Source organism: Salmo salar, chromosome 04 (genome assembly GCF_965601325.2).
Source record: "Salmo salar chromosome 04, fSalSal1, whole genome shotgun sequence".
In the NCBI taxonomy this organism is placed as follows: domain Eukaryota; kingdom Metazoa; phylum Chordata; class Actinopteri; order Salmoniformes; family Salmonidae; genus Salmo; species Salmo salar.
This window is the reverse complement of record NC_138294.1, coordinates 74545583-74573280: the sequence shown is the minus strand read 5'-3', so window position 1 is coordinate 74573280 and position 27698 is coordinate 74545583. Positions and strand designations below refer to the sequence as shown.

Sequence of the window (27698 nt, the reverse complement as noted above, 5' to 3'; positions counted from 1 at the left end):
TCTTATAATCTTCACCTGGCACAGCCAGAAGAGGACTGGTTCCTCTCTAGGTTTTTTGGTAGGTACCCACCTTTCTGGGGAGTTTTTCCTAGCCACTGTGTGTGTACATCTCCATTGCTTGCTCTTTGGGGTTTTAGGTTGGGTATCTGTATATCACTTTGTGACAACTGCTATCGTAAAAAAGGCTTTATAAAATACATCTGATTGATTGTAATAATGGTCAATCCTAAAAAAGTTATGTGTCTATGTTAACAGACAATAACAATTAGGATAGAATTTTAAGTCTGTCCAAGAGGACTGTTTTTCTTAGCTATTTCATATGAAAATATTTGTCTTTATACATACTGTATGCAATAAAGCAGCATATAGATAAATAGATATAGGTCTATAGAAAATGGATAGGCAATTATAATATAATGTCCAGGGTATATATATAATAGTAATGTAATGGTGTCTGTGTGGTTGTTCATTGGTAGGAACATAATATGCAGCATATTACAGTGTTTTGAAACTGTTGTAAATATTTACATTTTAAAATATTGAGTTCACTCACCCGTTTGAAATCAAATACTGCAGTAATATGAGTACCATCTCCTTGCTTGAAGTCGACTGTTATGGAATCCTTCTCACTGTCTGCTACCAAAATCTCCTCTGCAATTTGTCCATCACTTAAACGCACTCGTACTTTTAATTCTGAACAAATCCCAAGCGACCCAAAATGATTTACCACTAGTAGAGAAATCAGAAGTGGTGCCACTGCCGATATCTCCCTCGAATAAATTCCCAAACTCATTGAAAAATGTGAAGTTTAACTATTCAAAAAAATCTGTCGACTACCATAGGTGTAAATAATCTTGAAATCGGTCGCAAATTTTTTCAAGTAAACGAAAAGTCCCGGACCGAAAAGGCTGCATGAAGTTCAATCTATGATCCACAGATTCAAATCACTGTTATGAAATCTCTGCAAAGGTGGGTGGGCTACCATCTCAGCGTTGTGTAGCCAACCTAGTACGTTCTATATTATGATACATTGTAGCGTTTCTTAAGTATCTGTGAAGATAAAGTTTTTGTGCATAATCTTTACCATAAAATTTGCGCTCTTCGTTCAGACGAATTCAAGCAAACTTGAATTGTGCAAGCCTGGTTGATGAAAAGTTGAGGTCCTCTTTTGAGTTTACGATCCCGTCCCTGTCACGACTTCACAGACGAAGCAGTGACTGCTACTGCGCTCAGTGAGTTGTTTGCCTGACGACTCAAACTGAATTCTTCCACTGCTTATTCGTTCGCTACAAGAGAAAGGTCCATGCTGTCCAGAATCCAATTGGGACGTCCCAACTCCATTGAAGCAGCATTTTTAAATGGTTGAGTTTAGGGTTAGGCAAGGGCTATGGATAAACTTAGGCTATGGGTTAGGATAGGGACGTCCCAAGGATTCCAGATAGCACGTACCATACAAGAACGTTTGGCGTGACGTTTGGTTGGAGCAATGTGTTTGCGTAGCCAAGCAAGTGCACTGTAGGAATATAGGTGACAATTGCGGGCTCCCAAAACTTAAAGAAATATCATTCCCCAAACACTACTCCCTGAGAGGCGACAAGGACACGATCTGTTACAGAACAAATTAACTAACTGATCCAATAGAATAGTTTGCACAATAATATATTTCAGTAAGTCCATCAATCATGGGCGTGCTGAAAGTATTATATTCTATTCTAATCCAATACCCCAATGAATGATCTGTTCTTAGACCAAATTGCCCAATTGTTATCCTAAGTGTAGGGAAAGTAAATATTGAGCTTGACCAAACCTTTCTAGGACACAGATCATGCCAAGCAAAGGAGAGGTCAACTTAAAATTGTCCCCCCCCCCCCCCCCCCAAAAAAAAACATTAAATTGGTATGATTTGGTAAGACATGTTTTGTAATTACAGTGTTATTACACATGTTTAACAGCAACTTAATGTAAACTAAAAAGTTATTCATTTCCCCTCTGTTCTAAGCTTGAGGAAATCAGGCAGCCTACTTCAACATGTTGGTTTCAAGTTCTGAGCATAGTTTTGCCTACATTAACCTTTAACAAGAGAGACACGCGTCCTCCGAAACACGACCCTGCCAAGCAGCACTGCTTCTTGACACAATGCTCACTTAACCCAGAAGCCAGCCGCACCAATGTGTCGGAGGAAACACCATACACCTGGCGACGTGTCTGCATGCATGCACCCGCCCACCACAGGAGCCGCTAGAGCACGATGGGACAAGGACAACCTGGCCGGTCAAACCCTCCCCTAACCCGGACGACGCTGGGCCAATTGTACGCTGCCTCAACCCGGTATCGAACCAGGATCTGTAGTGATGCCGCTAGCACTGCGATGCACACGGGAGGCCCTGTAGTAATTTTTTTGAATAGTCATTTCACAGGCTTTTTCACCTCACCTGCAAATTCTTTGTAAACCATATTTTACTTTTTCACTGCCTGTATTTCACCTCTTACAATTTGTGCAAATAAATAAAACGAATTAGAATCTATAGCACAGCTTGAAGTGATACAGTCTACTGTGTGCTCATCCCACATCTGTTCTCTCTCCATCTGCCCTCTTCTGTCACTTTCTATGTGTCTTGTCTGTTGCATCTCAGGTTCTTGTTTGATACGGTCTCCTTTGTCTATCCTCTTCTGTTACGGCCTGTTTTGTTCTTCTGGTGTCTCATCATATCATATTCTTCTGTTGCTGTCTCTGTGTCTTGTCTGGTGTGTCTCTTTAGTTTTGCAATCCAAAATGGTCAAGGCGATACTGGGATAGCATACATTTTTGTGGGCCTGTGTCTGGGTCCCTTAAATCATCCTTTCTCTTAACATTTGCCCCTGGCTGCTGCTGTTCTAAGTGCTCCACTGGCTAGTTAGGGACCATCAATTTAAATGTATCAATGTAAATGAGACAATATTTACACTGTAGTCAATTTTGATTGTAGAATACATGTTTCTGACTCATTTCGATGCCACATAGGCAGGTAACAACACAACTCCAAACATGACAAATAAGAAGCTACATAGCCCCTAACCTATATGAATATAAAGAGACATGAACCAAAAAATACCTGTAGAATGGAATAAGTTATAAGACCTCTATGATTCATTTCATTTCATCAGTTCTACAAGCTAATGTGAGATGTTTAGATTACTTAACATTTGAGGACACACAACGTGTCACGCCCTTTTTATTTCTCTATTTTGTTAGGTAAGGGTGTGATTTGGGTGGGCATTCTAGATTATGTATATCTATGTTTTTGTATTTCTATGTTGGCCTGATATGGTTCCCAATCAGAGGCAGCTGTCATTCGTTGTCTCTGATTGGGGATCATATTTAGGCAGCCTTTTCCCACTGGGTTTTTGTGGGATCTTGTTTTTGTATAGCTACTGTGAAGCCTGCAGAACTTTACGTTCATTTTGTAGTTTTATTTGTTTTGTTCGGTGTTCATCTATTAAAAGTAAGATGTACGCTTACCACGCTGCACCGTGGTCTCATTCTTACGACGAACGTAACACAACTTCATTACTGAAGTGGACTAAATCAGGGTCACAGAGACTGTTTCCTGATAGTCTTAAACAAAAGTACATTGAAACAAAAGTGTACACCTCACACACATGGTTATGGGCTTAAAAAGAGAAGACACCTGTACCATGCCAGATATAGAGTTGAAAATGTATTCAATTTTGAGTTTGAATTCCAATATTACACTTTCTATACAGTACTAGACAAAGTTTGGACACACCTTCTCATTCCATGGTTTTTCTTAATTTTTTAAAATTTTCTACATTGTGGAATAATAGTGAAGATATAAACACTATCAAATAACACATATGGAATCATGCAGTAACCAAAAAAGTGTTAAACAAATCATCCACCCTTTGCCTTGATGACAGCTTTGCACCCTCTTGGCATTCTCTCAACCAGCTTCACGAGGTAGTCAGCTGGAATGCATTTCAATTAACAGGTGTGCCTTGTTAAAAGTTAATTTCTGGAATGTATTTCCTTCTTAATGCTTTTGAGCCAATCAGTTGTGTTGTGACAAGTTAGGGTTGGTATATAGAAGATAGCCCTATTTGGTAAAAGACCGAGTCCATATTATAGCAAGAACAGCTCAAATAAGCAAAGAGAAACGACAGTCCATCATTACTTTAAGACATGAAGGTCAGTCAATCCGGAAAATTTCAAGAACTTTGAAAGTTTCTTCAAGTGAAGTCGCTAAAAAGCATCAAGCGCTATGATGAAACTTGCTCACATGAGGTTACCGTTCCTACAGAGAAGTTCATTAGAGTTACCAGCCTCAGAAATTGCAGCCCAAATAAATTCTTCACAGAGTTCAAGTAACTGTCACGACTTCTGCCGAAGTCGGTCCCTCTACTTGTTTGGGCGGCGTTCGGCGGTCGACGTCACCGGTCTTCTAGCCATCGCTGATCCCACCTTTCATTTTCCATTTCTTTTGTCTTTGTTTTCTACACACCTGGTTTCATTCCCCAATTACATGTTCATGTATTTAACCCACTGTTTCCCCCATATGTTTCCCATATCTCAAACCATGGAAACAGCCCCAGACCATTATTTTTCCTCTACCAAACTTCATAGTTGGCACAATGCATTCGGGCAGGTAGCGTTCTCCTGGCATCCGCAAACGCAGATTTGTCAGTCGGGCTGCCAGATGGTGAAGCGTGATTCATCACTCCAGAGCCTTGGTTTCTCAAATGATTGCCTTGCCTGGTTCTCCAACTACTTCTCTGATAGAGTTCAACGTGTCAAATCGGATGGCCTGTTGTCTGGGCCTCTGGCAGTCTCTATGGGGGTGCCACAAGGTTCAATTCTTGGGCAAACTCTTTTCTCTGTATACATCAATGATGTCGCTCTTGCTGCTGGTGAGTCTCTGATCCACCTCTACGCAGACGATACCATTCTGTATACTTCTGACCCTTCTTTGGACATTGTGTTAACAACCCTCCAGACGAGCTTCAATGCCATACAACTCTCCTTCCGTGGCCTCCAACTGCTCTTAAATACAAGTAAAACTAAATGCATGCTCTTCAACTGATCGCTGCCCACACCTGCCCGCCCGTCCAGCATCACTACTCTGGACGGTTCTGACTTAGAATATGTGGACAACTACAAATACCTAGGTGGCTGGTTAGACTGTAAACTCTCCTTCCAGACTCACATCAAACATCTCCAATCCAAAGTTAAATCTAGAATTGGCTTCCTATTTCACAACAAAGCATCATCACTCCTGCTGCCAAACATACCCTCGTAAAACTGACCATCCTACCGATCCTCGACTTCGGCGATGTCATTTACAAAATAGCCTCCAATACCCTACTCAATAAACTGGATGCAGTCTATCACAGTGCCATCTGTTTTGTCACCAAAGCCCCATTTACTACACACCACTGCGACCTGTACGCTCTCGTTGGCAGGCCTTCGCTTCATACTCGTCGCCAAACCCACTGGCTACAGGTCATCTACAAGACCCTGCTAGGTAAAGTCCCCCCATATCTCAGCTCACCGGTCACCATAGCAGCACCCACCTGTAGCACGCGCTCCAGCAGGTATATCTCTCTGGTCACACCCAAAGCCAATTCCTCCTTTGGCCGTCTCTCCTTCCAGTTCTCTGCTGCCAATGACTGGAACGAAGTACAAAAATCTCTGAAACTGGAAACACTTATCTCCCTCACTAGCTTTAAGCACCAACTGTCAGAGCAGCTCACAGATCACTGCACATAGCCCATCTATAATTTAGCCTAAACAACTACCTCTTCCCCTACTGTATTTATTTATTTTGCTCCTTTGCACCCCATTATTTCTACACTGCTCAAAAAATAAAGGGAACACTTAAACAACACAATGTAACTCCAAGTCAATCACACTTCTGTGAAATCAAACTGTCCACTTAGGAAGCAACACTGATTGACAATAGATTTCACATGCTGTTGTGCAAATGGATAGACAACAGGTGGAAATTATAGGCAATTAGCAAGACACCCCCAATAAAGGAGTGGTTCTGCAGGTGGTGACCACAGACCACTTCTCAGTTCCTATGCTCCCTGGCTAATGTTTTGGTCACTTTTGAATGCTGGCGGTGCTTTCACTCTAGTGGTAGCATGAGACGGAGACTACAACTCACACAAGTGGCTCAGGTAGTGCAGCTCATCCAGGATGGCACATCAATGCGAGCTGTGGCAAGAAGGTTTGCTGTGTCTGTCAGCGTAGTGTCCAGAGCATAGAGGCGCTACCAGGAGACAGGCCAGTACATCAGGAGACGTGGAGGAGGCCGTAGGAGGGAAACGACCCAGCAGCAGGACTGCTACCTCCGCCTTTGTGCAAGGAGGAGCAGGAGGAGCACTGCCAGAGCCCTGCAAAATGACCTCCAGCAGGCCACAAATGTGCATGTGTCTGCTCAAACGGTCAGAAACAGACTCCATGAGGGTGGTATGAGGGCCCAACGTCCACAGGTGGGGGTTGTGTCTACAGCCCAACATCGTGCAGGACGTTTGGCATTTGCCAGAGAACACCAAGATTGGCAATTTCGCCACTGGTGCCCTGTGCTCTTCACAGATGAAAGCAGGTTCACACTGAGCATGTGACAGACGTGACAGAGTCTGGAGACGCCGTGGAGAACGTTCTGCTGCCTGCAACATCCTCCAGCATGACCGGTTTGGCGGTGGGTCAGTCATGGTGTGGGGTGGCATTTCTTTGGGGGGCCGCACAGCCCTCCATGTGCTCGCCAGAGCTAGCCTGACTGCCATTAGGTACCGAGATGAGATCCTCAGACCCCTTGTGAGACCATATGTGGGGCGGTTGGCCCTGGGTTCCTCCTAATGCAAGACAATGCTAGACCTCATGTGGCTGGAGTGTGTCAGCAGTTCCTGCAAGAGGAAGGCATTGATGCTATGGACTGGCCCGCCCGTTCCCCAGACCTGAATCCAATTGAGCACATCTGGGACATCATGTCTCGCTCCATCCACCAACGCCACGTTGCACCACAGACTGTCCAGGAGTTGGCGGATGCTTTAGTCCAGGTCTGGGAGGAGATCCCTCAGGAGACCATCCGCCACCTCATCAGGAGCATGCCCAGGCGTTGTAGGGAGGTCATACAGGCACGTGGAGGCCACACACACTACTGAGCCTCATTTTGACTTGTTTTAAGGACATTACATCAAAGTTGGATCAGCCTGTAGTGTGGTTTTCCACTTTAATTTTGAGTGTGACTCCAAATCCAGACCTCCATGGGTTGATAAATTGGATTTCCATTGATTATTTTTGTGTGATTTTGTTGTCAGCACATTCAACTATGTAAAGAAAAAAGTATTTAATAAGATTATTTCATTCATTCAGATCTAGGATGTGTTATTTTAGTGTTCCCTTTATTTTTTTGAGCAGTATATTTCTACTTTGCACTTTCTTCCACTACAAATCTACCATTCCAGTGTTTTACTTGCTATAATGTATTTACTTTGCCACCATGGCCTATTTTGCCTTCACCTCCCTTATCTCACCTTATTTGCTCACATTGTATATAGACTTATTTTTCTACTGTATTATTGACTATGTTTGTTTTACTCCATGTGTAACTCTGTGTTGTTGTACGTGTCGAACTGCTTTGCTTTATCTTGGCCATGTCACAATGGTAAATGAGAACTTGTTCTCAACTTGCCTACCTGGTTAAATAAAAAAAATTAAAAAAGAATGCGATTCCACTGCTCCAGAGTCCAATGGTAGCAAGCTTTACACCACTCCAGCTTGTGTGCGACTGCTTGGCCATGGGAACCCATTACATGAAGCTCCCGACGAACAGTTATTGTGCTGACATTGCTTCCAGAGGCAGTTTGGAACTCAGTAGTGATTGTTGCAACCAAGGACAAACAATTTTTATGTGCCATGCGCTTCAGCACACGCCGGTCCCATTCTGTGACTATGTGTGGCTTACTACCTCGCAGCTGAGCCATTGTTGCTCCTAGGTATTTTCACTTCACAATAACATCACTCTAGCAGGGCAGAAATTTGACAAAATGTGGCATCCTATGACGTTGAAAGTCACTGAACTCTTCAGTAAGGACATTCTACTGCCCTTTGTTTTTCTATGGAGATTGCAAAGCTATGTGCTCAATTTTATACACCTGTCAGCAACGGGTGTGGCTGAAATAGAAGAATTTGTAGGGGTGTCCACATACTTTTGTGTATATAGTGTATGTATGTATAGGGGTAACTAGGCATCAGGATTTATGATAAACAGAGTAGCAGCAGCGTATATGATGATTGTACAGGTGAAGTCGGAAGTTTACATACACTTAGGTTGGAGTCATTAAAACTCGTTTTTCAACCACTCCACAAATTTATTGTTAACAAACAATAGTTTTGGCAAGTCGGTTAGGACATCTACTTTGTGCATGACACAAGTCATTTTTCCAACAATTATTTACAGAGAGATTATTTCACTTATTACTCCCTGGATCACAATTCCAATGGGTCATAAGTTTACATACACTAAGTTGACTGTGTCTTTAAACAGCTTGGAAAATTCCACAAAATTATGTCATGCCTTTAGAAGCTTCTGATAGGATAATTGACATCATTTGAGTCAAACCTGTAGATGTATTTCAAGGCCTACCTTCAAACTCAGCACCTCTTTGCTTGACATCATGGGGAAATCAAAGAAATCAGCCAAGACCTCAGAATTTTTTTTTTAGACCTCCACAAGTCTGGTTCATCCTTGGGAGCAATTTCCAAATGTCTGAAGCTACCACGTTCATCTGTACAAACAATAGTACGCAAGTATAATAAACACCATGGGACCACGCAGCTGTCATACCGCTCAGGAAGGAGCATCTCTGTCTCCTAGGGATGAACGTACTTTGGTGCGAAAAGTGCAAATCAATCCCAGAACAACAGCAAAGGACCTTGTGAAGATGCTGGAGGAAACAGGTACAAAGTATCTATATCCACAGTAAAACGAGTCCTATATCGACATAACCTGAAAGGCCGCTCAGCAAGGAAGAAGCCACTGCTCCAAAACTAAGACTATGGTTAGCAACTGCACATGGGGACAAAGATCGTACTTTTTGGAGAAATGTCCTCTGGTCTGATGAAACAAAAATAGAACTGTTTGGCCATAATGACCATAGCTATGTTTGGAAGAAAAAGGGGGATGCTTGCAAACCGAAGAAAACCATCCCAACCGTGAAGCACGAGGGTGGCAGCATCATGTTGTGGGGGTGCTTTGCTGCAGGAGGGTTGGTGCACTTCACAAAATAGATGGCATCATGGAGGAAGGAAACTTATGTGGCTATATTGAAGCAACATCAAGACATCAGTCAGGAAGTAAAAGCTTGGTCGCAAATGGGTCTTCCAAATGGAAAATGCATACTTCCAAAGTTGTGGCAAAATGGCTCAAGGACAACAAATTCAAGGTATTGGAGTGGCCATCACAAAGCCCTGACCTCAATCACATCGAAAATTTGTGGGCAGAACTGAAAAAGTGTGTGCGAGCAAGGGGGCCTACAAACCTGACTCAGTTACACCAGGTCTGTCAGGAGGAATGGGCCAAAATTCACCCAACTTATTGTGGGAAGCTTGTGGAAGGCTACCCGAAACATTTGACCCAAGTTCAAGAATTTAAAGGCAATGCTACCAAATACTAATTGAGTGTATGTAAACGTTTGACCCACTGGGAATGTGATGAAAGAAATAAAAGCTGAAATAAATCATTCTCTCTAATATTATTCTGACATTTCACATTGTTAAAATAAAGTGGTGATCCTAACTGACCTAAAACAGGGACATTTTCTGGATTAAATGCCAGGAATTGTGAAAAACTGAGTTTAAATGTAGTTGGCTAAGGTGTATGTAAACTTCCGACTTCAACTGTATGCGAGTGGGTGTGTGTAGAGTCAGTATATATGTATGTGTATATATGTATGTGCATATTATATGTGTGTGAGGAAATTATGGAGTGAGTGATTGTATGGGTGTTGGAGTGTCAGTGTGTAGGGCCCTGTGAATGTACATAGAGACTGCAAAATTAGGGTAAACTCAGTCCGTGTAGCCATTTTGTAAGCTATTGTGTTAGCTATTTAGCAGTCTTATGGCTTAGGGATATAAACTGTTCAGGAGCCTATTGGTGTCAGACTTGATGCACCGTTTGCTGTGCAGAAGCAGAGGGAACAGTCTATGGCTTGGGTGGTTGCGGTGGTGAACAAGGAATTACTTTATTTTCACAAAGACCATCTGAGAAATGGTAAAACAAAAACAGAAAAATCGGACACAATCCAGTTTCAAAGTTCTAAAACTGAGATTTTCTCAGGTTAGAAAGATTGAACATGTGGATTGATCAGTTTTGGATTTTGTCTGTGAACAGGTTTCAGTGTTCCAAAATCTATACCAGCTAGTTGAGATTGTCCTAGATTTACTCAGATGGTCTCTGTGAACTCAGCTTTAGGTGTATGGAACGATGGTCAAATAGAGTAGCCTTATCTGCCCTTTTCTGGTTTTTCCATAGATAATGTGCGAGCGTTGATCCTTGCTGGGGCTTCTGCTGGCCTTCCTGGCAGCGAGACGACTTACTCAGGGAGATGGAGAGTGTGACAAAGGTGTTCCCCAGCCAGCGCTCTGAGGATTACGATCCACCTGGGGAGGCACCTCCAGACGGCCCAGCCCTCAGAGCCGGTCATCTTGATGCTGACAGCAAGGCGAAGAAGATATTGCACCACCAGGCCCAGCGCCTGGCCTCCACCTTCAATGGCTCGGTCTTCCACATCGACAAGGTCAGCAAGGCCAACCAGGACGGCGACAGAACAACCTGAAATCTGTTTCACAGATTCTTCATAGTAGTGCAATTATCATCATCATATAGACTAGGATTCCCCAACTAGCAGCCCCCGGGTAATTTTATGTGGCACCCCAAGTGTTCTGTGCAAAAAATACAATAAAATAAATAAAGGGTTTGAAAAAACTATAATTAATTGTTGGACATAAAAGACTAAAAACACCAGCAAATCAACTACCAGTCATTTTAATTTTGGAAATCTGTTACGAAGTATTCCTACGCAAAATAAAGAGATATAGCGAAGTTATCATTACTCATAGCATATTATTAAGTGTATTATTGCTTTGGCCTGGTATTGTATCGTTAATACAAGGTTGGTATCGTGAAAACACTAGTGTAAAGCCAAGTTATCGTTACTCATTGTATATTCTTATAACTTTTACTATTTAGTGTTATTTTTTTATTTCTCTATTTTACTTTCTTTGTGCATTGTTAGTCTACACCTGTTGTTTACAAAGCATGTGACAAATACCATTTCATTTGATTTTGATTGGATTTATGTGATGGTATTCAAATTTAAGCAAGGTTTGAAATTATGTTTTAGTCAAATATTATATTGTTTGGGCTTCTTGCGGTCAATTTGCAGTCTACATAATTATTTGTAATTATGTTCTGGCCCCCTGAACATCTCTCAAGAAAAAAAACATGCTGCAGCTTAATCTAGTTGCTGATCCCTGATATATAAAGTTGTGATGTTGTATCACTCCGCATTGTGAATGTTTTTCAGCTGGCTGTTGCTTCTTGGTGTTTGTGTGTACAGTATGTATGAGAGACCAGGTTGATAATGATGATGGATGACTTCTTTTAAAGAGGAAAACTAGTGACAAAAAAGTCTCAGTAGGCCTCAGAAAGGAAAAGGTGTCCCAAATAACCAGCAGGTGGAGAAATATATTGTAGTGTAATAGCTGTCACACACTGACCTCTCCAGTTTCTCAGGAGATGCAAGTGTATCTAAAAGTAACATTAAAATAAAGACACATCTACGAGATAATCGGCCAATAAGTATTGCTATTTTATTTGATATGCAAAGTCATACATGCACGTGTCAAAATATACACTGGTAGAAATGTATTTGTCCTTTCACTGTAAATCATGTAGTGATTTCTACAAAACTGGTTAAAATACTGCCGACCTGCTATATGTCCCTAATCTCCAACTTTGTCTTTAAAATGCCCATAAGGTGGCTGAGGTACAGTACGTTAGCCCCATACAATGAAAAGCCCTATGTAAATACTATCCATATTATAAATACTATTATTTAACCTACCTCACATTCTAATTTAGAAGACACAATCTCTTCATATTTGTTCCGTAAATGTTTCATCCTTCTCTACCAAAATAAAACCTTGTGCAAAAATAACAAGAGAAACAAAACCAGCACCAGTGTTGCCATCCCTAAGGCCAAACAATATCACTGCCGTCTTCTCTCCTCTTCTCACTATGTTGGGAGTGGCTAAGGAGAGAGGGAAAGTGCTGATTGGTTAATTTGTATTTTTCTTCACCCTACTTGCCTGGGCTGGCTACATAACTATATAACTACAGGAAGTTGTGGTATTAGGGGAGGAGTCTCCCTTTCTATGGCCAAAACCAAGCCAAGACGGTTGCTCAGGCTCAGGCAGGCGCCTTGCTTCCCCCTCGGAATGGAAACACCATCCGAGGTCTCTAAAGCCAGAAAACATAGAGGTGGGCATAACCAGTTAATTGGGAACGAGGGTCATTGTGTGATAAGACTATCATTATAAACAACAGAAGATCTACATTGTAAAGTGAGGCATTATCTACATAGCCATCCATCAATGGGATCTTATTCAAAGACAGATTAATATACATATAATACGTTTAACAGTGGAGGCTGGTAAAGGGAGGACAGCTCATAGCAATGGCTTGAATGCAATGTTAGCCATTACAGTGAACATGTCCTTCGATTTAAACTGACACCAGCCACCGCTGACATATCAACACATGCAATTCAAGGAGGAGGAAAGTACATGATTAGGACACAACAGATCTCAGCCTCCAGAGTTGTGATCCTGGATTATTTCTACATCAGGTCAAGGGTCAAATGAGGAGAACAGGATAAGAGGAAAAGATTGCATAAAATGCATCTGCTGGAGATAGTACCAAAGGTCACACAGAACTAGGTTTCAAAAGAGAGGGGTGCGGTGAGGTGGACCTATTACACACACACTTCTCTACAATAGAACAGCCATGTCAATATGCATTCTAAAATAGTTAGTATAAAAGCTTTACCTTTTATAGAATGTCATAACAATATCAATCATATGATAAATCGGCAATACTGCTATGTAATATGAGTTGATTTAAAGGCCCAGTGCAGTCAAAATTACATTTTTTCGTGTGTTTTGTATCATATTGTACAACAGCTGATTAATCAAACACAGTTTCCTCATTGGAAACATATATCAGTGTTATTTCCTGATAGTTTCTGGTTGAAAATACAATCTACACAGGACCTTCTAATCACCAGGTTTGCATGAACAGGGGTTTTGGCTTTCCGTGGTGACACAAAAAGCCATTTTTTTGCTTAAGTTTTCATGTACCGAATAAAAACCTGAAGTTCAATGTGTTTCCATTGTGTTTTGAAACTCTACCGATAGTTTTGTCAAAAAAACTGTTCCGTTAAATAGCAAACATGCCTACTCTGGTCTTGGCACCTGCGTTTACATGACAAGATTATTATGGATAAGAGCGAGAATGTTTATTTGTCAAACGGGAGTCAAACATCGATCATCATGTCAGCAGAATAAGACCCTCAATATTTATTGGAAAGCAGCATCAAAATCCCTGTGCACTTTCACCAGCCTGTGAAGTTCATACATTTATTTAATCTGAAGCCTAATAAACCGTATGGTAACACTGGTATGACCACTAGATGGCACATGACACTTACTATTGAAGCCAGTCTAGGGCCTACCAACGCTACATGGGCTGCATGTCTCAGAGTAGAAGTGTTCATTTAGGATCAGGTCCCCTCTAAATATCCTGTTCATATTGGGATAAATGTAAACTACATCATTAGTGGGATAAAGTTTGGTCAGAGAGTGAAAGAGGAGGGCACGTCACATCTAACGTTTAAACTTACAAGGCACCAATGAGTTTGCAGGAAAAGTTTATTTCTTCTTTCCTCCTAATGACTTGCTCTCAGTTTTTTTCTTCTGTGCCTTGTAGAACAAAAGACACCTTTATGTTAACACAAGATGGCGGCGGAGGGATTTTATAGAGTAATAAAGCTGATAGATAGGCTAAGGACCAAGGCCACAGTTATTGGGTGAAGTTACCCCTAGACGCTGATCTTGGGTCAGTTTAAAGGTTTCCTCACTAGTGCTAAGGTTAGGATTGAGGAAGCTGAGTCTCGATCTGCACATAGGGGAAACTTCACCCCTGAGCCAATTATTATCAGTACTACCCTGCTGTAGTAGTGCCTTGTAACAGGACATACCGCATCTACACACAATAAAAGGAAAGCAATGATGAGGTGTCATGCACTTAATTTTTTCAAGGGGGAACTGATGGCCAAATTCGATATCTTTGAGTTAATTATGCATTGAAGAAACATTTATTTTATCTTTTCAGCAAACAAATTAAAAAAGGGCCCCCATTTTCAATGGGCATGACACATTCAGCTTAACTTCAGTCAATTCAGGAAAATAATTAAACACACAATTTTAACTACAAATGCCCATGTTCTCTATTGTTTTTTTTCGCAAGAGTCTGTATAATGAGTCAGCCATAATGTATTCCATGTTTGTTCCATTTATTTTTAACATACAATGCAAATGAGATTGACCTCAATTCTTGAGGTCAACGAGGTGTGAGGAGAAGGGTTTTACCTCAGTCATGGCATCGTCAATCTGTTTAAGTTCTTCATAGTGGTCTCGAGAATCCCGCAAAGGCTGCACCATAATCTCCTCAATCTGGGGGAAGAGCTAGGACACACATTTAGATGTAGTCATTTAAGAGTGGCTCAGAACATGAAAGATTGTCATCCCATTAGCTTTTTGTCCCAAAATAGTTTTCATCCATTATCCTACAACATTTTTTTTGTCACCTGCCGCCACTGATTTACATCCATAGATTACCGGGACGGTTAAGCTAATGTGCACTAATGTGATTAGCATGATGTTGTAACTAACAAGAACATTTCCCAGGACATAGACATGTCTTACATGGGCAGAAAGCTTAAATTCTTGTTAATCTAACTGTACTGTCCAATTTACATTTGCTATTACAGTGAAAAAATACTATGCTATTGTTTGAGGAGAGTGCACAACAACAAAAAACTTGTATCAAGGCAACTGGTTTCATACATTCACCTCTGAAGGTAAATAATGTACTTACATTCAGTAATCTTGCTCTGATTTGTCATCCTGAGGGTCCCAGAGATAAAATGTAGCATAGTTTTGTTTGATAAAATCTAGTTTTATATTCAAATGTAGGAGCTGGGTTCTAAAGTTTGAACCCCTGTCCAGGAAACCACCCCACAGTGTTATAGCATACATTTCTGTTGGCAGACATTTTGGGTTGTTGAATCTCACTCTGGATCTCAGTCACAGGCTCACACGGAAACAGAAACACACCTTCATAACAGTCTCAAACATGGGAATGAGGACAAATTTGATGAAGCCGATCTGAGCGGTGGGTTTGGTCACTTTGTCCCGATCCATGAACGGAGCTACTGGGAGACCCTCAGATTTCTCTCTGTCACTCTGGACACAAAAACAGATAATGAAAGCCTATACAGAACATTTGCTTCTTTCCTCATTGGAAAGAAAGGGGCACACCTCCCCACACCCATTGGAAAATGCATATATAGTTTGCCTTAAACCAAGGATTTGTGTGATTTCATGAGATGAGAAATGTAAATATCTTTAAGGTGAAAATACTTCCTTGCAACATTGAAGGTTGCTCAAGACTCGTGGACATCTCTCGTGGACAAATACATGTACCATAAATGGTAGTAGCATCTGTCGATAGACTGTGGGATTCAACGACTAATGAGAACTTTGTTCCGGTACACAACTGTTTTCTCACTAATCATTTGGACAAATCTGAATTGCACAGGCGCTCACATTTTGGAAGGGGAGGGGACATTTGGCCCAAAGATTTGCCCAAAAATGGCTGCGAGTTTTCATTTGGAGGGGTGGAGACTTTGCTAGTTTTGTCTCCCCCCAGAACTTAATTTGCACAATTTTTGTTCTGTGTCCGAGATTAGTCAAGACTATACTTTTTCTTCACAATTACGGTTATTATTTAAAATAATGGTGAGTTAATTGACAATCATTTTCAAAAAAGCAGTAACTCACCTGCATAAAGTATTCCTCCAGCAGGCAGTCTAGCCAGGGCTCGGCCACCTCCGTGGGTCTCACCTCATTGGAGATGTCACAGCACTTGATCAGCACCAGCTTTAGCTGCACAGAGACGCAACAACAATCCTCAAACATAACGGATGTAAAACCTAACAACCTTGTAAAGAGGTTCAGACGTCTTGGCATTAAGGTTAAGGTGCTGGGTTGTCCATTGCTAGACCTGGGTTTGGGCTTCCCCCAAAGTCTCTGCAATATATTTGACACATGCTGTATATCAACCGTGACAACCTTACGTAAATAATGCATACATACACATGTCACATGCTTGTGGTTGGTGAAGTCAAAGTTGTCCACGTTCTGCTTGAAGGAGTCCAGTATCTCACCGTGTCTGGCCATATCTGTGGCTAAGATGAGAGTGATGATAGCCTGCCAAGGTCGCAAATAATATCATTATACTATACTAGAAACCAATCCTGGCCAAAATCACAAACAAAAGCCATCCTCTGTGCGAAACTATCCCTATGTTTAGGTGGTGATGTGTAATACCATTTATTTTACAATAATGTTGGTTTCTATTCATGGTAGGCTATACACTGAGTGTACAAAACATTAGGAACACCTGCTCTTTCCATGACAGACTGACCAGGTGAATCCAGATGAAAGCTATGATCACTTATTGAAGTCCCTTGTTAAATCCACTTCAAATCAGTATAGAGGAAGGGGAGGAGACAGGTTAAAGAAGGATTTCTAAGCATTGAGACAATTGAGACAAGGATTGTGTATGTGTGCTATTCAGAGGGTGAATGGCAAGACAAAAGATTTAAGTGCCTTTGAACGGGGTATGGTAGTAGATGCCATGTGCACTGGTTTGAGTGTGTCAAGAAGTGCAACGTGGCTGGGGTTTTCATGCTCAACCTTTTCCAGTGTGTATCAAGAATGATCCACCACCCAAAGGACATCCAGCCAACATGACACAACTGTGGGAAGCATTGGAGTCAACATGGGCCAGCATCCCTGTGGAATGCTTTCGACAACTTGAACAGTCCATGCCTGATGAATTGAGGCTGTTCTGAGGGCAAAAGGGGGTACAACTCAATAATAGGACGGTGTTCCTAATGTTTTGTTCACTCAGTGTATATTTAACCTAACATAGCTAAACCCCATTTTTAGCTTCTAAACTATAATACATGCTACTTCACAAATGCTTTGTTATTCAAATTGCAGTGAGGCCCTTGCTGTGAGAAACCTGGTGCCTCACCTGTCTGAGGTGTTTGAAGGCCTCCGTTTCTATGTTGGCGAAGATGTTACACTCTGGCATGGAGATGATCTGGAAGGCCACGGCACAGTGGTGGTTCTCCAAGGGTGAGATGTCGTTGTAGCGCACCGCCAGCTCTGTGTGAGCGTTTATCTGGTACCTGCAACAGGACATAGCATTAGCACACAAGAATTTTCAGGTCTCTCCAGATATGTTAAATCGGTTTCAAGTCTGGGCTCTAGCTGGGCCATTCAAGGACATTCAGAGACTTGTCCCGAAGCCACTCCTGCGTTGTCTTGACTGTGTGCTTAGGATCATTGTCCTGTTGGAAGGTGAACCTTCGCTCCAGTTTGAGGTCCTGAGCACTCTGGGGTAAGTTTTCATCCAGGATCTTTCTGCACTTTGCTCCGTTCATCTTTGCCTCTATCCTGACTAGTCTCCCAGTCCCTGCCGCTGAAAAACATCCCCACAGCATGGCGCTTGACATTCAGGCCAAAGAGTTCGTCAGACCTGAGAATCTTATTTCTCATAGTAAGAGTCTTTAGGTGCCTTTTGACAAACTTCAAGCGGGCTGTCATGTGCCTTTTTCTGAGGAGTGGCTTCCGTCTGGCCACTCTACCATAAAGGCCTGATTGGTGGAGTGCTGCAGAGATGGTTGTCCTCCTGGAAGGTTCTTCCATCTCCACAGAGGAACTCTAGAGCTCTGTCAGAGTGACCATCGGGTTCTTGGTCACCTCCCTGAAGAAGGCCCTTCTCCCCTGATTTCTCAGTTTGACCGGGCTGCCAGCTCTTGGAAGAGTCTTGGTGGTTCCAAACTTCTTCCATTTAAGAATGATGGAGGCCACTGCGTTCTTGGGGACCTTCAATGTTGCAGACATTTTCTGGCACCCTTCCCCAGATCTGAGCCTCGACATAATTCAAGAATTTTAAAAATAATAAATGTGCAAATATAGACAGACTCACGGCTGTAATTGCTGCCAAAGGTGATTCTAACATGTTTTCACTCAGGGTTGTGAATACTTATGTAAATTAGATATTTCTGTATGGATTTTTTTATACATTTGCAAAAATGAAGAACTTATCCAAGAACTTATCCTCTGCAGCAGAGGTAACTCAGGGTCTTCCTTTCCTTTGGTGGTCCTCATGAGAGCCAGTTTCATCATAGAACTTGGTGGTTTTTGCGACTGCACATTTTCCGAATTGACTGACCTTCATGTCTTAAAGTAATGATGGACTGACGTTTGTCTTTGCTTATTTGAGCTGATGTTGCCATTATATGGACTTGGTCGTTGACCAAATAGGGCTATCTTCTGTATACCACCCCTACTTTCTCACAACACAACTGATTGGCTCAAACGCATTAAGAAGGAAAGAAATTCCACAAATGAACTTTTAACAAGGCACACCTGTTAATTGAAATGCATTCCAGGTGACAACATCATGAAGCTGGTTGAGAGAATGCCAAGAGTGTTCAAAGCTGGCATCAAGGCGAAGGGTGGGTACTTGAAGAATCTCAAATATATTTTGATTTGTTTAACAATTTTTTGGTTACTAGTACATGTAGTAACCAAAAAATGTGTGTGTGTGTGTGTATACATGCATACATACATACATACATACATGCATACATACATACAGTTGAAGTCAGCAGTTAACATACACCCTAGACCAAAAAAATTTACTCCGTTTTTCACAATTCCTGACATGTAATCCTAGTAAAAATTCTCTGTCTTAGGTCAGTTAGGATCGCCACTTTATTTTAAGAATGTGAAATGTCAGAATAATAGTAGAGTGAATTATTTATTTCAGCATTTCTTTCTTTCATCACATTCCCAGTGGGTCAGAAGTTTACATACCTTTAAATTGTTTAACTTGGGTCAAACGTTTCAGGTAGCCTTCCACAAGCTTCCCACAATCAGTTGGGTGAATTCTGGCCCATTCCTCCTGACAGAGCTGGTGTAACTGAGTAAGGTTTGTAGGCCTCCTTGCTCTTGTAACCGATGTGAAATGGCTAGTTAGTTAGCGGTGGTGCGCGCTAATAGCGTTTCAATCAGTGACGTCACTCGCTCTGAGACTTGAAGTAGGGTTTCCCTTTGCACTGCAAGGGCCGCGGCTTTTGTGGCGCGATGGGTAACGAGGCTTCGTGGGTGTCAGTTCTTGATGTGTGCAAGGGTCCCTGGTTCGAGCCCGGGTTGGGGCGAAGAGAGGGACGGAACCTACACTGTTACACGCTTTTTCAGTTCTGCCCACAAATTTTCTAAAGGATTGAGGTCAGGGCTTGTGATGGCCTCTCAAATACCTTGACTATGTTGTCCTTAAGCCATTTTGCCACAACTTTGGAAGTATGCTTGGGGTCATGGTCCATTTGGAAGACCCATTTGCGACCAAGCTTTAACTCCCTGACTGATAATTGTCCCTCCTCATGATGCCATCCATTTTGTGAAGTGCACCAGTCCCTCCTGCAGCACCCAACTGTGAAGCATGATGCTGCCACCCCCATGCTTCACAGTTGGGATGGTGTTCTTCGGTTTGCAAGCCTCCCCCTTTTTCCTCCAAACATAACGATGGTCTTTATGGCCAAACAGTTCTATTTTTGTTTCATTAGACCAGAGGACATTTCTCCAAAAAGTACGATCTTTGTCCCCATGTGCAGTTGCAAACCGTTGTCTGTTTTTTTATGGCGGTTTTGGTGCAGTTGCTTCTTCCTTGTTGAGAGGTCTTTCAGGTTATGTCGATATAGGACTCGTTTTACTGTTGATATAGATACTTTTGTATCCGTTTCCTCCAGCATATTCACAACGTCCTTCTTTGCTGTTGTTCTGGGATTGATTTGCACTTTTCATAACCAAAGTACGTTCATCTCCAGGAGACAGAATGCGTCTCCTTCCTGAGTGGTATGACGGCTGTGTGGTCCCATGGTGTTTCTACTTGGGTACTATTGTTTGTACAGATGAACGTGGTACATCAGGCGTTTGGAAATTGCTCCCAAGGATGAACCAGACTTGTGGAGGTCAACATTTTTTTCTGAGATCTTGGCTGATTTCTTTTGATTTCCCCATGATGTCAAGCAAAGAGGCACTGAGTTGGAAGGTAGGCCTTGAAATACATCCACAGGTACACCTCCAATTGACTCAAATTATGTCAATTAGCCTATCAGAAGCTTCTAAAGCCATGACATAATTTTCTGGAATTTTCCAAGCTGTTTAAAGGCACAGTCAACTTAGTGTATGTAAACTTCTGACCCACAGCAATTGTGATACAGTAAATTATAAGTGAAATAATCTGTCTGTAAACAATTGTTGGAAAAATTACTTGTGTCATGCACAAAGTAGATGTCCTAACCGACTTGCCAAAACTATAGTTTGTTAACAAGAAATTTGTGGAGTGGTTGAAAAACGAGTTTTAATGACTCCAACCTAAGTGTATGTAAACTTTCGACTTCAACTGTGTATATATATATATATATATATATAATGTGACCTACGTGTTGTTGTAGCCTGGGTGATCTAGGTCGTGACACACGGCAGCTGTCATGAGGATGCACATGTCAGTCATGGTGAGCCTCTCCTGAGAAACACAGCTAGAGTCAGAGTCACACACACACACACACCACACACACACACCACACACACACACTATATGAGGTGTGTTCTCACTTGTAAGTTGCACAGGTGAATCATTCCATACATCATCTGACTGACACAGAAGCAGTGGCGGAAATTATGGAACGGGTTGTTGCGGTAATTCTCCTGGATTCCCAGCTGAAACACAAAGCAACAAACATCTTACAAACAACAAATCAAGCCTTTTTTAATAGTGTGTATATTTTGAATCAGCTCATAAGTGTATATTTTTTCTTTCATGAGATAAAGAATGGAAATCGAGGCTAATGACTACTTGGGTAAAGATAGGGGTTTCACAAGTGTGGATCTAACTCACCAGCCATCGTTTCAGTGTGATGGGGTTCATATTAAACTCCTTCACCAGGCCCAGATCATGATACATGTACTCCAGACAGCTTAACATCTCCACATTGGAAACATGATACAGTAATGAGTACTATCAGAATATGTTTAATACTACACAGAGCAATTGGGACTAAGACAGTGATTAGCTATCTTTATAGATTGCCTTGGAAAAAGTATCAAAGCAAGAATAATCATTTGTCAGATAAAAATACATCTATCATTCATACATACATGCAATGCATATTTGCCCAAATTAGGCTACATGAAATATCCCCAACCTCATTGTGCTCCCAATGCCAAACGTCAAATGTAGGTTTCTTCAGAGCTTCTATGGTCTCCTGGGATAGAGTGTACTGTAGACATAGTGCAAAGAGTAATGTAAGTCATTTATTCAGCATTAACAAAAGGTGTACTGGTTATTATGCTTTAACTGTTTACCTTTGGGTAATTTGGAACGTCTCGTCTTGGGGACAGTTTCTTGCCGTCCTCTGTGAAGCTATATTTGCAACCACAAGTCACTCTAATAATAAGAAGCAATATTGGGGAAAACAGAAGGGTGGTAGCCTAGAAGTTAAGAATATATAAGAACATATTCAAGGTTCTTTCATGTAATGGGCCTTCAATCAACACTGATTTAAGGGCAACATATGGCTTGGTCAATTTTAAGAGGCTCTTATTTTAATCATAATAGACTACACATACAGTATTAATGAGACAGTCTGCAGTTCAAAGAATAACAAAAGCGTCTACCCCGCCTCTGTTTTGGAAAGAGCTGAGGATTGGGCTGGAGAATGGTAACCACTCAAATTCATAGACAAAGCTGACTATCCACGAGGAAACAATTATCGTTTGAACCATGTTTTGAGGCTATACAGTGTTTGTTTACAATTACATTGTTTACAAAAAAGGTATTAAAACATGCTTATATTTTGGGATCTGATAGGGTAGGACAGTTGAACTTAGCTCATGAGGCATTTATAAGTTATATTCTTCAAGAATCAATGGATATCATTAATTTAACAATCCAAAAATGGATGTAGCAATTGCAGATGGCCCCTTAAAGGAAAATGTACTGAACAATATGTTACTTTGGGCCCTTAAAAGGCCTTTTGAATGTATCAACATGGATTAAAGAGTGTCTTCTATATAATCTTTTCAACATTGACCTCACCAACATTGACCTTTGAAACTTCAATGTTGTAAATGTAGACATATTCCACTGGATTCTGTTTAATTCAATATTATTATTACTACTATCTGATATGATCATTTGGTTTATTTGCAGTTGTCTGACCTTCCTCCTCCCTTTGAGGTCATCTCATCCCGTAATTTCCTCAGGTCGTTCTTGCACTTCTCAATCTCCACCATTTTAAGCCCCTCTACTGCAACAGAGTCAATGTATACAGTAATAAATATTTCACAACAAAACTGATATTATTTTTATATATTAAATTTGTATAATGCATATAAAAGTATATTCAGTGTAGGTGTGAATATTCTCACAAACTAAAGCCAGTGGTGCCAACGTTAAAACAGTAACACCATCACTCACACTCCACTCTCTTCTCCAACATGGCAAGCCTATTGGTCACCTCTGTCTTCAACTCATTGATTCTAAAAGCCCTGAAACAGAAATGGTGGAAAACATAACTCCTTTAATTGAGCAGAAATCTGTGTGAGCCTAGGCAACGTGTGTATTTTTATTTATTTTTTACTTACAAGTAAAATCAATCAAATCAACACAGACTGAACAGATGAATGAAAAGAGAGACAAAACCAGAAATTGGTGCGATGGCCACAGATATTTTCTCAGATATAATTTCTAAATTAATCAAATTAACTAGACTAAACAAAACACTCTGGATAAGAGTATCTGCTAAATGACTAAAATATAAAAAATGTAATCCTTGTATATCACCTGCTAAATTGCTCTGCCACCTGAGACAAAACATTCTGGAACATGTCTTCTTTGTCTGAAAGGAGGAAAAATATGTATCGGTGGTTCTGACTTTGCTTCTGTATTATCTATTTACCATTACTGTATGTGACTGTGAAAATGATAGAATTCGCAAATGCTTCATATTGTAGCGTACCTCCCACCTGACCAGTCGACTGAGGCATTACTTTGTACTGGGAGCTGCGATGAGACAAAACAACAACAGATGGCAGATTTCAGTTACCACCAGCTAGTATCCCACCCTCCAATTAAAGTGATTTAGTTTGAACCATCTGGAAAAACATTTACCAACAGTGTCACAATATTATTTTAAAGTATTGTTCCAGCTAATATTTTGTTTTTTACATTTGAAAATATATACACTACCGTTCAAAAGTTTGGGGTCACTTAGAAATGTCCTTGTTTGTGAAGAAAATAAGCAATTTTTTTGTCAATTAAAATAACATCAAATTGATCAGAAATACAGTGTAGACATTGTTAATGTTGCAAATGACTATTGTAGCTGGAAACACCACTTTTTTTAATGGAATATCTACATAGGCGTACAGAGGCCCATTATCAGCAACCATCACTCCTGTGTTCCAATGGCACGTTGTGTTAGCTAATCCAAATGTATCATTTTAAAAGGCTAATTTATCATTAGAAAACCCTTATGCAATTATGTTAGCACAGCTGAAAACTGTTGTTCTGATTAAAGAAGCAATAAAACTGGCCTTCTTTAGACTAGTTGAGTATCTGGAGCGTCAGCATTTGTGGGTTCGATTACAGGCTCAAAATGACCAGAAACAAAGAACTTTCTTCAGAAACTCGTCAGTCTATTCTTGTTCTGAGAAATGAAGGCTATTCCATGCAAGAAATTGCCAAGAAACTAAAGTCTTGTACAACGCTGTGTACTACTCCCTTCACAGAACAGCGCAAACTGGCTATAACCAGAATAGAAAGAGGAGTGGGAGGCCCCGGTGGACAACTGAGCAAGAGGACAAGTACATTAGAGTGTCTAGTTTGAGAAACAGACGCCTCACAAGTCCTCAACTGGCAGCTTCATTAAATAGTACCCGCAAAACACCAGTCTCAACATCAACGGTGAAGAGGTGACTCCGGGATGCTGGCCTTCTAGGCAAAGTTGCAAAGAAAAAGCCATATCTCAGACTGGCCAATAAAAAGAAAAGATTAAGATGGGCAAAAGAACACAGACACAGGACAGAGGAACTCTGTCTAGAAGGCCCGCATCCCGGAGTCGCCTCTTCACTGTTGACGTTGAGACTGGTGTTTTGCGGGTACTATTTAATGAATCTGCCAGTTGAGGACTTGTGAGGCACCTGTTTCTCAAACCTTTCTTTCAAAACAAGGACATTTCTAAGTGACCCCAAACTTTTGCACTGTAGTGTATATATTGTAGGAAATTATATGGTAATAATGTATACTTTCTGCTACTATGTCTACACCAAACCAATGACTAATATAAGCTTATTACCTATTCACAATGTATTGTCTGAATAAATACCACGTCAAACAGCGGACTGTAAAAAATACAGTGTTTCCAAAAACACGTGTCATTACTTTGGGGTGTTGGTAGGCATTGTGGGATCAATGGAGATCAGCGCTCCCTCTGAGTTCACCAGACTTATAGCAGTATTTCTGAGGACAAATCAAAGTATTACACAAATTATTAAATACATCAAAGTATTGTATGCTGCATCATGTTAAGTGGGGAAAAGGGAAATGGTAAGTAAAAAAACGCTTTGAAGCTGAGGACAGACAATGCAAGCTTCAAAGGCGAGGAGATCCATAAAGCAAACTCAAGAGTTTTAGAATAGTAAGTAATGTTAGACAGTTGGCATATTGATTTAACGTTGTTGATAAGTGCAGGACATAAGGGTGTACAGATGTAGGATCTTAATTTGACCACCCTGATGCAGGAGAACTTTCCTGCAATACATGAAATGTAAAACTTGTAATGTTTTTGAGGATTAAATAGGCTTCTGACATTTGTAATTTCCACTTTGAAATTTTAGACTTGATTTCCCCTTACAAAAAATGTATCAACCCCAACAAAAATGTCCATTAATAATAATCCACATTTTCTGTTGCTGCAGAATTATTTTCCTGCTGTAGCAAACTGGCTCAAATTAAGATGTGTATGTGTTTGAGTGAAAAAGGGCAGTGAGGTGCCACTGACCTGGCTATGTTAGAGGAAGAACACAGCAGTTCTCGGATGTCACAGGGGCTGCAGTATCGACTGAAAATCACCTAAAAACAGAGGCAAGAACATTAAAGATACAATATATCGATACAAATAGTACTGATGTAGATCAAACTGCCGATCTTCATACTTAATAGTGTCTTGGTACTGTATTTGCACATACAAAGTATTTCAGGGATACTGAAGATAAATAATACTACTCAAGTAATGATTTTCTTTATAACCATGAACTCCTAACAACTGAAATCAATAGAATGAATATCAATAATGATGAGAGCATGTTCACTCCAGGTGTTACACCTCCCTTTGTGTCACAACCACCTGTGAATCACCTGTCTTATCTGGGCACCTCTTGACCTGACCAAAGCCCCCATACTTTCACAGGAGATGAACACAAGGTGGTCACATGTAAGGCAGACAGTTCAAGTGGTTTGAGTTGTAAGCTCTAGCCATCAGACTACTTCACATTTACTACAATGTAATTTACTGTATCTAAAAATTTGCTAATGCAATCAATGTCAAACATAAAACCCATTTTCCTTCAACTTTCTTTCCATCCTCATTCATGACAATTACAAATTAATATAATTGAAATACCTCAAGCATCCATCCCTTCAATACCCATGATTCAGTTACACTACTTAAAGCTCCTCCTTATAAAGTGTTATATAATTCCTTAAAAACATGCATGTCATTGTTGTTGATATTATTTGCATTATATCAGCTGTAATGAACTGATAATGGCAGCTGGTGTACCAGGACCATAAGTTGTGTCACTCAGTCTCACCAGAGAGGAAGAGGCAAAAGGTTTCACTCTTGCCAAAATCTGTAAAAAATAAGCCCAATGTGTTTCTATGGGCTTATTTTGGACCTAAGCTTGTCGCCTGCCTTCCCGCCTTTGGAATATAAGCATCATTATATACAGATCTCTGGTCTCACTCACCTTCTGCATTTTCCCATCCACATCTAGGTAGACCGTCTTGGGGGAGTATGATGAGGAGCTGGTACCCATAGTGACCTTGTCCCTCGCTCCTCGTCTCTGTGAAAAAATGAAATGGGAACTGGGAAAGGCACAAATGACAGTTGTACTTTACTCATGTGGATCGTTGGTACCACGCTCACCTGTCTACAATTCATTTCATATCATTGTGGTGTACTGTGGGGTTGAGAATAAGTATGCAGGTACAGAAGGAAATACAAATGTTGATGTCTAGGATGAAATTAATTCAGAGCAGCTATTTATCCATTCCATGTATTACATTCATGCTGGATCATTACCATGAAAAGCAAGTAAAAGTAACCTTATTTATCATAATTTTTTAATATTAATTGCATATACTTTCAATAAATTAATAGATGAATATAGATAAATACTATAATTTTCCTGTCAACCAGTTGCTACATAACACATTGAAATATAAACACACTCCTGTAGCAAAAAAGAATATAAAGATAAAATATCTCAATGCTAATTCATCTTGCAAAGAATCTAATGAAACTAGACTTACATACTTCAGTCAGTCACTGTCAGAAGCAAACCTCTCCTGCCTGTTGATATGCGGCAGATCCAGAGAGCGAAGGAATACAACCTGTATGAAACCTGGGGGAGGGATCCGCCACCAGCCCTTTAAATATCACCCATTAACTCTGCAGTTGCCAAGGTACCGTTACTACGGCGAAGTAGACTATCCCCTGACCCTCTCACATCATCCACTCCTTTCAGGAAACTCTGAATTCAGATAATGGTGGTAAAATCTCAATAGTATTTAATTGATTCCTCGCCTCCAACACAGTTCGAGGAGAAAGAGGAATCAAGGAAACACTTGAGATGCAACCATGTTGGTGGAATAGAATCAAACATTGACATCATGTGCATGTGTTTAGCTTTGATGGTCTCATTAGGTAATGCCTATTCAAGGGGTTACCTCAGATTTGAATGGTGAATGGTGCACGTCATACATCATTAACAAAGTGGGCTTGTTCTGATTAATTAATAGTTCACTTAGGGTCGTGGAAATGAAAGGTCCAGATGGTGTTAGAAGTATGTGTGCGTCCCAAATGGTACCCGTTTACCTATATTGTACACTACTTTTGACGAGTCCCATGGGCCCTGGTCAAAAGTAGTG

At 40.8% G+C, this 27698-nt stretch overlaps 1 protein-coding gene across 1 annotated transcript; it reads right to left on the bottom strand.

Moving 5' to 3' along the window:
* Positions 1–11850: 11850 nt before the first annotated feature.
* Positions 11851–27580, bottom strand: pde9ab (phosphodiesterase 9ab). Its single transcript, XM_082974714.1, has 17 exons — positions 26516–27580; positions 25549–25619; positions 24930–25007; positions 23506–23549; positions 23331–23385; positions 22965–23035; positions 22707–22794; positions 21851–21932; positions 21691–21765; positions 21384–21470; positions 21101–21205; positions 20929–21011; positions 17448–17604; positions 16502–16615; positions 16187–16291; positions 15461–15589; positions 11851–14809 (listed from the first exon to the last, which is right to left on the bottom strand). The coding sequence occupies exons 1-17, from the start codon at positions 26582–26584 to the stop codon at positions 14672–14674; spliced, it is 1551 nt and encodes a 516-aa protein (XP_082830840.1). The 5' UTR covers positions 26585–27580; the 3' UTR covers positions 11851–14671.
* Positions 27581–27698: the final 118 nt, after the last annotated feature.